The sequence below is a fragment of the Bactrocera neohumeralis genome, chromosome 4 (genome assembly GCF_024586455.1).
Source record: "Bactrocera neohumeralis isolate Rockhampton chromosome 4, APGP_CSIRO_Bneo_wtdbg2-racon-allhic-juicebox.fasta_v2, whole genome shotgun sequence".
Taxonomy (NCBI): Eukaryota; Metazoa; Arthropoda; class Insecta; order Diptera; family Tephritidae; genus Bactrocera; species Bactrocera neohumeralis.
Genome location: NC_065921.1, coordinates 6,990,103 through 7,003,503, shown reverse-complemented (window position 1 = coordinate 7,003,503; position 13,401 = coordinate 6,990,103). Strand labels below are relative to the sequence as shown.

The 13,401-nt window shown below is 37.0% G+C and overlaps 3 protein-coding genes across 3 annotated transcripts in view; 1 reads left to right on the top strand and 2 right to left on the bottom strand.

Annotated features, from left to right (window-relative positions):
• Nucleotides 1-3,648, bottom strand: part of LOC126756878 (uncharacterized) — a 349,030-nt gene extending 345,382 nt beyond the window's left edge. Inside the window, 1 exon segment of the mRNA XM_050470364.1 lies at nucleotides 73-3,648. The gene's annotated coding sequence lies outside the window, so the exon portion shown is untranslated.
• Nucleotides 3,649-4,759: 1,111 nt separating this feature from the next.
• Nucleotides 4,760-8,321, top strand: LOC126756893 (ATP synthase subunit alpha, mitochondrial). The gene is made up of 4 exons (XM_050470386.1): nucleotides 4,760-4,977; nucleotides 5,898-6,478; nucleotides 6,596-7,397; nucleotides 7,488-8,321. The coding sequence occupies exons 1-4, from the start codon at nucleotides 4,912-4,914 to the stop codon at nucleotides 7,695-7,697; spliced, it is 1,659 nt and encodes a 552-aa protein (XP_050326343.1). The 5' UTR covers nucleotides 4,760-4,911; the 3' UTR covers nucleotides 7,698-8,321.
• A 1,330-nt stretch (nucleotides 8,322-9,651) lies between these two features.
• On the bottom strand, nucleotides 9,652-13,129 carry LOC126756895 (G2/mitotic-specific cyclin-B). The gene is made up of 5 exons (XM_050470389.1): nucleotides 12,846-13,129; nucleotides 12,159-12,298; nucleotides 11,846-12,093; nucleotides 10,915-11,783; nucleotides 9,652-10,854 (listed from the first exon to the last, which is right to left on the bottom strand). Exons 1-5 carry the CDS (start codon nucleotides 12,876-12,878, stop codon nucleotides 10,564-10,566), a joined length of 1,581 nt encoding a protein of 526 aa, XP_050326346.1. The 5' UTR covers nucleotides 12,879-13,129; the 3' UTR covers nucleotides 9,652-10,563.
• Nucleotides 13,130-13,401: the final 272 nt, after the last annotated feature.

Here is a 13,401-nt window from a genome sequence, read left to right as displayed (position 1 = left end):
CAACGCAGCCATTAATTATAACCATTTGTTTGTGGCAAAATATTTGTGAAATTTATCTGTGTGGGCACTTACCTCAATTTAGCATCCACAATTTGCTTAAAACTGCATTATGGCGCGGCCGTTTGCCTATTAGTTGTTTGCTCGTTTGTGCACTTCAAATATTTCTAACTTATATGCAATTTTTTTCTAATTTTTATTTGAATTTATAAATAAGCATTTAGCACAAATGTATTTACATATATTTTACAACATTTTAATTAAAACACATCCACAATAAACACACAATTTGATTCACTTTTGCTATTTTTAGCACCTCAATGGAGGTTTCACGATTTCCAAATATTCACTAAATTTACTTTAAATTTGTAATTTTTTCCTTTTTCATTAATTTTTCTCTTTTTGTATTTAACTAACGCTAATTTAGTGCAATTGCGCCTATTTGTATGCTAAGCTTTTGGTTAACACTAATGTTGTTGCATTAAGCATGCAACAAACAATGTGTATGTATGTCGGTTTGTGTGCCGGTATATGTGTATGCAGTAAAACACACGAGTATACGCACAAAGAAAGCGCGTTGTCTTATTTTTTTCGCCTTCACTTTGCCTGACTTGAGTTGGTGTGAATTTCGATTTTCGTTGACCTTGAGTTGAGTTGTTTCGATTTGTATTCGGCGTTTTCGATTTCCACCCGTCAGCTATTGTCTTTTTTTGTGCTTTTCAAACATACCAAAGTATTTTCGTACTATGTATTGGATAGTATTTTTTAGTTCACACAATTTTGTTTCGCATTTTTCTCGACATTGAACTCACAAATACAATGACAGCAAACAATGAGGACTTTTCAATGCATTACGTGCGTTTGTGTGTGTGTGTGTGCAGCGCGGTTGGCGGCAAATATTACCAGCGTCATACGCTCTCTTGCAGTGTATTCGCAGACGCATACAAGTACAACAAGCACATATACATATGTACATATGTCTAAAAATACTTTTAGTCTATTTTCAGGCGCACAGCGTTGCTGTTGGATCACTTCTAGGCACACTTTTCCGCTGTCAAAAGCAATGAACTGTCACTTTACACATGCTGTTGCTGTGCTAATGTATGTTTGTATGTATGTATGTATGTATGCGCGCTTTCACTGACACACCAAATACATAGAAATGCTTCTATGTTGTATATGTATGTACATACGCAGCACTTGTGGGTAGTTTCGGAATTGCGTTAGTGTAACTCGTGTGGCCGGCTGCTGTGCACGCATCTAATCGCCACTTCGGTTGATTTGCGTTATGAATGCGAAAGCGTTCAAAGCTTCAACTTAGCTAGTTGTGTTAATATGTGTATATACAATTATGTATGTATGTATGTATGTACGTAGTTGTATTAGAAAATACGAGCATGGCACACAAACACCGTCTGCACTGTCGCGTGTCAACCGAATCGATGCCACCTAATGCCAACACCGCCCTCACTCACTTAACACCAGCACTACATCACCAAAGGCTCGCGTGCGCTACTCGTGTCGACTTTTGCCCATCGTTCGCCGCTCCAACAGAAAATCTGCACGTTCTGTTACTTCCCTTGCGTGCCTCAAAATTCACATGCAGCGCTCGGCGGCGACTGGCTGCTGCAAATGCTGTTGCTGCTGCTTTCAGCTTTTTGTTTTACTTTTTAATTTCTTCCACTTGTTCTTCTAGATTTACATTTCATTGCTTTTCACTTTGTGTTCGTCGTTTTTATTTCTTGTTCTTGTTCTCTGTGCTTTTTCTCTTCTTTATATTTGAAATTTTGGAGATTGGATGTTGTGCTGCCGCTTCTCTTGCGCTGCTGCTGATAGCTAATGGTTGCTACGTCGGTCGGTCGGTCGGTGTTTTGATTTGAACTTTCCCAGTAATGCTTTCGATTCTCTCTTTGTGTTCGTTCTTTTCGCTTAGGCTTCTCGTATTATTTTTTTTTTTTTTTGCTTTAAATTTGTTTTTTTTTTTTGCTCGTTAGAATTATCTTCTTGTTGCACGCTGTGTAAGCGTATTTGCAAAGTTGGACTCTTTGTCAACTAGTGACTTCAAATTTGCCAATTAAAACCATATATTTTCAGTTTGTGCATTTTAAAAGGTTAGTTTTGTGTTGTCTATCAATACTTTCCCAATATTTTCACGGCACCGCAAGTTTACGCTTCGCGCTTCGGTTCTTACCGATGCTTATTTGGACTATATGTACAACGTTTTTAGTACATTTATGCTTGCTATCGGTTTGTGCTACAAGTTTACATGCTTGATCTAATGGTTTTACTTTCGTTTTCATTAATGGCGAACATTTTGTACGAGCTCTGTTTTTCCGGTATGCAAAACTCTTATGCCAATACACGCGGAATGCCTTGACTCCTTTTTCAGTTAGTAAGGTTATTTGATCACGTATTTCACACTCTGAATTATAGTAATATTTTTGAATAATTTACAACCGTTGCTCGAGATTTGGCTTAGCCAATAAAGTAAAATAATTTAAGCCTCATATTTTAAGATTTTTACATGATTTAAATGAATTTAACACTTAGAGCCGTCTTTTTATACGCTTGCGGTAAAAGCACTTCAGTGCAGCATCTGCTTGTAATTAGGTTATGTTTCCATTTGACACTTATTTGATTTATCTTAACTTTCATTTGTTATTTATTTCTTTATTTAAATCACTCAAACCGCGCATATTACTGTGGTTACATTTTTCGATGTACACATGTACACATTCTTCAGCACACTCTTTTATAGCCACACACCTAGGTATAAAGGTTAATTGTAATTTTTTCCACTGACATTATGACTTTACGCCTTTTCGAGTGACATATGAACATACAATAGCCGTTTGCCTCGCAAAGCACCTAAAAGTATGCTACATATATGTATGTGTCAACGTATGTGAGGTAATTGTTTAATTGATAACTTTTTATTTACACCACTCATATACATACACTGATAGACAATGCTTACGCATAAGCTTGTACTTCTTCTATTAATTACCACTTTACCACTTTTGCACAGCTTCGTTTATTTTTTCACTCTATTGGCCAATGGAAACACATGACTGCGCTAACCTCAGCTGAATACCAAATTACTTCTCACACTTGTTAACCTGCAATTTTACACTAATACGCATAGCACATTATTTAAATTTTTAAGTAATTTCTTTTCGGTTAGTATTATTAATCCTTATTTTATATATTATAAGTGATAAAAAGAGGAAACAGCACTTCACTCGTTAATTTCATGTTTTTTAGTTGCGTTCGCTAGACCACACAAACTCTGACTACTGCATATGCACACATCTTAGCCAGCAAATTGTCGTCGTCATCGCGCTGTTCTCTTTTACTTGACTGCTTGGAGACTCTAAATCAGGCAAGAATTTCGGAAATAAACGAAGGAATGTAGGCACATATGTGTGTGTACAGTAATTTCCCCCATATGAAATGTCGTCCAATCATCAATCCAGCTCTATTTGTCCATTCATCCAAGTGATGGCTGACAGAAATTTGCTACGAGCCTAAAGCCATTCAAACAACATAGCCAGCGCTATCAGCAGCACACGCACACACACATATGCATATGCACTTGGCGCAAGCAACTCACATTCCGCACAACACATCCGGCGCAAAGCGAAGCACAACGCGAAATCATCTGTGTCCGCACGCACAATACGTTCGTGCTTGCCACAACTGAGACTGTGGCACACGTTCTTCGCGTAGCTCAGCATCTCCAAACTTGTTTGTGATTTGGGGAGAGGAAGAGCGTAATATGCGCGGAGATTTCGCTTCCAGTAGGACTTCCAAGCACTTTTACACTTTATCCTTGCGCACATGCAAGCAAATATAGGATAAAACAGTAAAATGAGGAAATACGTGATGACACTTCGTTGCGGTGAAATCTGTGTGAACCAGTAAGTATATATAGGAGGCTGCGAGCCAAGCAATATGAACAAATTTTTCCTTGTTGCGAAAACTTGGACCTGACTTTCATACAAATTAAATATTGTATACTGTAGCTAAAGGATGACGCCGAAGTTATTTTTAGTAATAAATTTATAACAAATAATCCAAAGGCGTTTACTATTCTTTTTTTGGTACAATACAAATAGTCCAGGAAACGGAACCGCTTATACGCCTGCCTCCACATTGATGAGGAGAAACGGAAATCTTTCATATTGGAACTGTAATACATGAAGCGTTTATGCATCAGCATTTGTTCCGCAGCGCTTGCAAAATTGGAACTTCCAGATAATTAGAAGCTCTCTAATTTAACTTTTAAATTAATTTAATAAAAACCCCAATAACAAGAGAGAACTAAATAATTCAATTGTTTATTTATATGAAACGCCACACAACTGTTGGCAATGACAGAAAAATTAGTGTTACCAGCTCTATAGTTTTTACCAGAGTTCATTTCAGTACTCAACGAAACTTTAAAACTGATGAAAACGACCAAACAATCAGCTTTTGAGTAAAAATAATTGCAAATAATAAGAAATTATCTTTTTTAATTTGCTTTACGCTTAACTCTTCTTAGTCCGATATATATTCTGTTGACAGTGAATATTTTCTACCATGTAACCAAAGAAATAAAAGTAAGTAAAGTGGAATTATGTTAGATATATAAAAAATAAGCATAAGTATTTATGGCAATCTCACTTTTTGTCAACGAATAATCGTCCAGTTTATCCAATATTCATTCGCATTCAGCAAAAGTTCATCGCGCAATTTAACGAAACTTCTAAACGTCGAACGTCGGCAATTCGTAACACTTTGCGAATAGAGTGAACGTGAACTCGGCAGCCATCAACCAACCATCTTTTGTAAAATAAGTCGAGAGAATTGTAGTTGGGTGCAAGAGGTTTTCTTATTCCGGTGAAGAAATTACAGAAGAATTAAATTAAGATGTCCATGATTTCTGCACGTTTGGCCTCGTCTGTGGCCCGCACATTGCCAAAGGCTGCTACACAGGTATGCACCGGTTACATTAAATAGAAAACTTATAAAAGAAAAAAACGCCTGTAAAATTTGTATGCACACATTCAAATTGAAATCTTGAACTTATTGGAATAATACTGCTAGTTTTCCAAATTATTCTTGTTAATTATGTTGTGTAAATTAACCATATCATTAAAAGAAGAATTTTGATAGAGTTCGGTGAAGAAAGTTACGCAACGTGCTGGTATATTCATTCACGCGTATTTTATAAAGTGTGCAGGTTGGAAAATAATGTTACATAATAGTGATTTGTTTTTGATGTGAAATAATCTAGTTGTAAAAGCTGTGTGATATCCCAATACTTTTTAAACAAAAACGTATAAGCATTGAATATTTTTCAATTACATAATGCATAGTCCAGCAGTTACCCCAAATCACCGAGTAGCACTCGTGTGAACAGTGAACGAGACAACCATTGCTACGAGTGATATCGATTTTTAGGTTATGTTAACATAATCAAAATGATGGTGAAAATTTAATTTAAAATTTTAAAATGTTATATTGAGCGTATTAAAGAATTAAAAGTTTTAACTTTTTTCGGAGGTTCTCTAAAAATTGTTTACTTGGCTACACCTATAACCGGTCAGTTAGCATGCATGTCTATAGCGCAATCCGTCACACTATAGCTTACATAAGAAACTGTAAAAAAATGAGAACTTGTTCTTAATTAATTGAATATCAAATCAAAAGCAAGTGCACTCTGGGTCAGACCTTTTTAAAGTTGGTTTGAAACAATTTTAAAATTCTTGCCAGAAAATTCACCCAAAGAGGCAATTTTATATTCACTGATGTGCCAGTTCTGTGACAACATCTGTTGTAAGCAATTGTCACAATAAACTATATCATAAAATGTCATACAATCATTAAACGTTTTGTTTATTTCATTTGTTTAGGTCGCCTGCAAGGCTGCTTACCCTGCTGCTTCATTGGCTGCACGTAAACTTCATGTCTCGGCCACACAACGTAGCGCCGAGATTTCTTCCATTCTGGAGGAGCGCATCTTGGGTGTTGCCCCCAAAGCCGATTTGGAAGAGACCGGTCGTGTGTTGAGCATTGGTGATGGTATTGCTCGCGTCTATGGTTTGAATAACATCCAAGCCGATGAGATGGTGGAATTCTCCTCTGGTCTGAAAGGTATGGCTTTGAATTTGGAACCTGACAACGTCGGTGTTGTCGTCTTCGGTAATGACAAATTGATCAAGCAAGGTGATATTGTCAAGCGTACCGGTGCTATTGTCGACGTACCAGTCGGTGATCAATTGTTGGGACGCGTCGTCGATGCTTTGGGTAACGCCATTGACGGTAAGGGAGCTATCAACACCAAGGACCGTTTCCGTGTCGGTATCAAGGCCCCCGGTATCATTCCCCGTGTATCTGTGCGCGAACCTATGCAGACTGGCATCAAAGCCGTCGATTCGTTGGTGCCAATTGGCCGTGGTCAACGTGAGTTGATCATTGGTGACAGACAGACTGGGTAAGCGAACAAGTCATATTCATATTAATTTATCTACAAAAGTACGAAGATAAAAAACATTTGTTATATCATCTAATTCTTAAAACTCAATTCTATATATCTATGTAATTACAATAGCAAAACCGCTTTGGCTATTGATACCATCATCAACCAGAAGCGTTTCAACGATGGACAGGATGAAAGCAAGAAATTGTACTGCATCTACGTTGCCATTGGTCAGAAACGTTCGACTGTCGCCCAGATTGTGAAACGTTTAACCGATGCTGGTGCCATGAACTACTCTATCATTGTGTCGGCTACCGCCTCTGATGCTGCTCCTCTGCAGTACTTGGCTCCCTACTCTGGCTGCGCCATGGGTGAATACTTCCGTGACAAGGGAAAGCACGCTTTGATCATTTATGACGATTTGTCGAAACAAGCTGTTGCTTACCGTCAAATGTCCCTGTTGTTGCGTCGTCCACCAGGTCGTGAGGCCTACCCCGGTGATGTGTTCTACTTGCACTCCCGTTTGTTGGAGCGTGCCGCCAAAATGTCGCCCGCTATGGGTGGTGGCTCTTTGACCGCCTTGCCCGTCATTGAGACACAGGCTGGTGATGTGTCCGCCTACATTCCTACCAATGTCATCTCCATCACTGACGGTCAGATCTTCTTGGAAACTGAATTGTTCTACAAGGGTATCCGCCCAGCCATTAACGTCGGTCTGTCTGTATCCCGTGTCGGTTCAGCTGCCCAAACCAAGGCCATGAAGCAGGTCGCTGGTTCCATGAAATTGGAATTGGCTCAATACCGTGAAGTCGCTGCTTTCGCCCAATTCGGTTCCGATTTGGATGCTGCTACCCAACAATTGTTGAACCGTGGTGTGCGTTTGACTGAATTGTTGAAACAAGGTCAATACGTGCCAATGTCAATTGAAGATCAGGTAAGTGGCCAAGAGAAATCTCATATATGTATGCTCTTAATTTGCGGTTTTACTGAACAATATTTCATGGTTGTCGTTCCACATTCTTAGGTTGCTGTCATCTACTGCGGTGTACGCGGTCACTTGGACAAGATGGATCCCGCCAAGATCACCAAGTTCGAAAAAGAGTTCTTGCAACACATTAAGACCAACGAACAAGGACTGCTCGATCAAATCGCGAAGGATGGTCAAATCTCTGAGGCCTCCGATGCCAAACTGAAGGATATTGTCTCAAAATTCTTGTCGACTTTCCAGGGTTAAGTGAAGATTTGCTGTGCAAAGCCAAGCTGAATTAGTACAGTAGCAACAATAACAGTTACACTATTTCATAAATAGCAGCGAGAAAAATACCAACAACAAATGCAGGTCGCGTCAACATATAATAAAATTATACACTATAAACGTAAAGATAAAGAACCAGATAAAGCGAAGAGAAAAAAAACGAAATTAAATAATTATAAAAAATAGAAAAACTCCATTCATGTTTCCTTTTTATTACTTAAATCTGCATGTATACGCATCGTAAGCTTATCATAACCAAGGGACTCAATTCGAATAAATTCTATACGGTTGCTGAATGTCTGCAGTATTCGCTCTAACACGTAGCTGCCAACTTCGACGAGGTCACGTGCTGAATAAGTGCGCATATAGTACATTTAACGAGAGCGCTAAAAAATTAGTTTGTGTTCTATGTGTGCCACAAATTCGGCACTTGACTTCTTAAAAGCGTATTTTTCGAAATTATTGAAGTATTTATAACAATAAATTACACGGCATTAAACTAAAATTATTCTTAGGTGATACAGTCAAATAACTAGTTATTGTCATGCGAAAAAAGTAATAAAGTGAGGTTAAAACAAAAATAAAATATTTATTTACTTAAAAGGTGTTTTGTTTTGAAAGTTGGTGGGTCAAAGTAGTAAATTATCTATAATACCACTTGTATCATCACCTATTTGTTGGACGTCAGAAAATGCACACACCAATGATAATGACGGCATTGTAACCTCTACTACAGGTACGTCGTGATTTATATTACTTTTCTTATGCGACGAAAGTGCAGTTTACTGACATCTCCCAATTATGTACATAAATATGTATATTCATTATTTTTGATGTAAGATCTTAAAATAAATAATTTTGCGGTATGATATTAGACTGGGAGTTTTTAGAGGAAGTCCAAATACGTTTCGACTAGATAAACCAGAATTTTGGAAATATGCCTCAAGGAATCCAGCATAATGTACCGTTCCCAGCTATGTTAAACCTACTGGCATTCCAATGATGTGACATTTCTCGTCAAATGTTAATACCTTCATACACATCAGTCGGTAAATTTTATGCTTTTGCATACATAATTTGCGGAAGGTCAGTTTGCCAGTGTGAAAATATTACAGATCTCTGTAGATAACAGAATTTACCACAATTACAACTGTTATTGGCGCTGTTGTGTTGTGTTTGTTATTAGTGTTTACATTTTGACCATAAAAGCGCTACTTTCTTATTTTTGCTGCGCGCCTATTCGAGATCCGAGTTTGACGGTTTTATGAGCGTCATTATTTTTCGACACTTTTACGACATTTGCGACACTCACACACACTAGTGAGCACTCGATTGGACGAGGGGGTCAAATTTACTTATACAGAAACATTTGATTTCCAACGGAAAGAGTCGATAATCGAAGCGAGGCAAACAGTGCAAGCAAACATTTCTTTCCCCTTATCAGCACCTACACTACTACTAAAGCAGACAGACGCATTTGTTGCAGCACTACACTAAGCGGCTGTAAAAATGGCCGCTGCAGTGGCAGGGGCTCAGTTTTGGGAAATGCCTACAACTTTCGAAATGTACACGATAATTGTTGTTGGGTGTGCGCGATGGTGGATAAACGGACGTGCTGGAATTGACATACCTACCTCATCTGTCTGTTCCTATTCATATACACACAAATATACATACATGGTGATAGCAAATTTTTGAAATTTTCTTACTTTTCGGTATGTGGTACGTTGCTTTGCTTCGCTGCTGTGCTATTACCGAAATATGCGCGGCATATCGACCTCTGTGCAGGTCGACTGGCGAAAAAAAACGCTAAGCCGCTTTTATAAAGCAGACAGAGCATGACAAAGGATTTTAATATTTACTTGAAAATATATTCAATAATATTCATGGAACATTCGTCCATCCGCAAAAAAGTCAAATTAAACGCATGGTGTTATTTTTGAGCAAAATAGATTATATTCACAATCAGAATGATTTCTGGCATAGCAGGAAAATAACGCTCGAGGCAGCATCAGACACCAATGATGTCATGTGCGTTCCCACTATGCTTGTGAACCTTAAATTACAAACAAATATAGCAGATAATTACATTCAGTTTGAGCCTACAAACATTGTTCAATTTAAAAGTGTTTTTTTTTTCGTTTTTGGGTTTTTGAACTACATTAATTCTAATTTTGCCAAAATTGGACATAATAGGAATGAAAAAACTGCGCTGATGAGTACGCCGACTTTATGACAACCTAAGCAAGAACATTTGATAAAGTATTTTTGAAATCATAGCTTTCGGTTGGGAAAAGAAGGCGCTTACTCAGCAGCAATATTTTTGATACAAAAAATTGATATAAAGTACATTTCGACACTAATATACGTTGGTTAGTCGGTGGTGCTTTCCTCACATTAAGGAAATATTACATTTTCACAAACTCTAAAACAGACAGACACTACATTACATTAATTATGACAGGTATTCAGCAATTTATTTAAGACTAAATATCCGAATACTTGTACAAACAGGAGTTGAAGTTAGTATTGTCCTTGATTGCTGCTTTCGATGAAATAATTCCGCGATTGCAAACTTCCTTAATTGCTGTAATGCAGAGCATTACATGGAAGTTTTTATCTATGACATTTTACCGACGATCCGGGACAGTGTTACTTAATCTAATTTAAATTGTCGCATAAAACTTAAAAATAAAAATATATATATTATTAAGAAATATTTGATAATAAAAATATTGAATTGTTTATAAAATAGAGTAAAAAAATCTAACAATTAAACTAAACGACATAAACAAAAATTAAGCGCATTGCAACCCCTGTCGCTATAGCTGCCCGTAACTATTTCTCATTCGGTATGGTTAATTATTGAATCAATTAGTTTATCATATAATTCCGAACGCATCGCAATTTTATATAATTTGGATGATTGGTATTTCGTGTAGACAGCCTTCAGTTTGGCAGATGGCGCATTTCGCACCACAGTTGCAATTTTTGTGGCGATAGGTCTCAAGTGCTCTGCGGTGTACCGCGAGTAATATTGCATTGTAGGAGACCAGTGTTTGTTGTTGAAACCCGTTGGTGCTTTAGCGTTCTCTTTAAGCAAATGCAGGGCTAAGAAGAGCGATGCAGCGGCGATCTGACAAATATTTATACATTTAAATATATGTTAATAGCTTAACATTTATTCTAATATTACCTCGGACGGCTTGTATGATGCTAAATCGTATTCGATTGATGTCAATTCGAGAAAATATTTAGCCAACGCGTGGTGTATATCTTCTACTTTAGCCGCCTTGGAGAAGCGACGCAAAAAATGTATTGGCAAAGGGCGCGACAAATTGCATTCGAGTGTTTTAATGATTTTCAACTCCATTTGCACGATTTGTTTGGAATTGTATGTGTCGTCGGTTATGTAGACAAAATCGGCAATCGATGGGGGAACTAACTCTTCATACTTGGCCGCAATGAATAGAGCCGTCACACCTACCAATTGCAAATGTGTGCGTTTTGTATCTTTTACTTCTTGCAAGTAGCGATCGATAATTGCCACTGTCATTTGGAATGTTTCTGGTGTTAAATGAAACTGAAAGTGTACTTCGTTAATCCAGTCGATGAGTACAGCACGCATTTTAGGGTAAACTTCTACTTGGTCATCCAAATGGTTTTCTTGTATAACCTGTTCTTCCTCTAATTGAAAGAGGTAATTATATATATCATTCACGTATTCCGATACCAGTAGCAGTTGATCCGAATCGCCAGAATCAATATCTTCAATGTCAGCGAAATCTTCTACTTCAGGTGAGTATGTTTGTGCACTTGAGATTTGTGCTACAGCATTTTTGTTACTTTCGCTGTCTGAATCCGACGACTCAGAAACAGCTTTTGTTTCTGGTTTTACGCTCTGTGCTATTAGTTTTCCAGCAGTAACCTTATTCGCTTCTCTTGTCAAAGCTGCTTTTAGTTTTGACAGCGACTTGAGCGATAAGTTGCTATCTTCACGCCTTAATGTAAGTGCTTCGCCAGATTTCTTTGGTTTTTCATCCTGTGCAGTCTTAGCTTTAATGACTACGTTTGCAAATAGAACAAATGGTAAACCAATATTTAAATGCACTTGAATATATACTTACGTTTTGCCTGTTGTAATTTTTGTTCCACTACTTTTGTAGTAAGCGTCTTGTGTTTGTTAAGGCCAGTCACAGCATTTCTCTGCAAAGCTGCAGGTTCAACGCGTGTAGAATTTGATCGCGTAAGAATCTTTTTCGGCTGTTCAGCAGCTGTGCTTGTTGACTTGACAGTGGCTCCTGGCGCCTTTTTCCAATGTGTATCCACACGTGGTTTGGTATTTTGAATTACATTTTTCAGTTTGGAGTCAATACTGAAGTACAATTGTATTAAATTTGTAATCCAAATACATATTTGTATAAAATAATTTACACTTACTCCTTCTGTGCAGCTTCTTTAGCATTGGCAAGTCTTAGAACTGCTCGATTCTGTAAGTCTCCTAAGGCTGCACGCTTAGTATTCTCCGTTGCATTTGCAACACCAAATTTCTTAACCTTGGCAAAGGTGTTTGTTTCATTCTTTAAAAAAATTAAAAGTTTACAATTAGACTTTTGTTAAAAAATATAATTTTTATTATATAATTTAGAAATGTATCGGGATAAAAACAAAGCGCAATCATGTGATCGAATTCGTGCATTTTCTGTGAAAATTATAAGGGTTATTTGAATATTTGGAAATTTTTGACATGTGCAAACAAAACTGATTTTTTGCAAATATGCAAGAATTCAATTGTGCGCCAAATACCATACTCCATTTTGTTTCCTCCCCTTGCCCCTTAAATACTACAGTTAAACGGGAATTCAGTTAAGAACCAATAACAAAGAACATAGATCCGATTTGGATTATTTGAAATCATGTAGGTAGACATGTGTACACAACGACGCATTTATATGTAAGTATATATAGAAAATTATTTATGAACTATGGGACGATGGCCTAAGCAGCTAGTTCCTTCGTTTCCTAGCCTGTCTATAAATTTATTTACACGTAATATTTAAATAAATAAATAAATATTTATAAACTACAATATTATCTTTCAATTATGCTGCAGTTAGGTTGACTTACCTCATCAATACGGATTTTCGTAGCGCCAACCATTTTAGTGGTAATTTCTTCTTTAAACAATCAGACAAAATATATAAGCTGGTTGGTAAAATTTTTTGTCTGACGACTTTTCTTATTATTTTTTATTCTAATTCAATTGCACTTTTTGATTGAAAGAAAAAAGTTGCTAAACTCCTTTCTAACTACAATTATGACAATCCACCTATTCTTTTCTGCGACAGTTCTTCTGAAATTTTAGAATAGTGGAAAATGTTGATGTACACGAACCGTTGCGATTACTGTTTGAAGCGCACTTTTAAAAAGTCCCGCACTCTACCCGAACATGGCCAAAACCCGAAGAATGCTTCGTTAAGTTCTTCGTTGAGTGCCATTTTAACGAATTTTAGAAATTAATGATGCCACTTTGTATACTTAGCTAATTAAAAAACTTTGTAATAAAATATATGTAATGTAACACCATTTTACTTAACTGAGAGTACTAAATAATTATTCGAATTATTTTAACCCCACACAGCTAGTGGATTATTTATTTCATTTAAGAATCGAAAGATTTGTT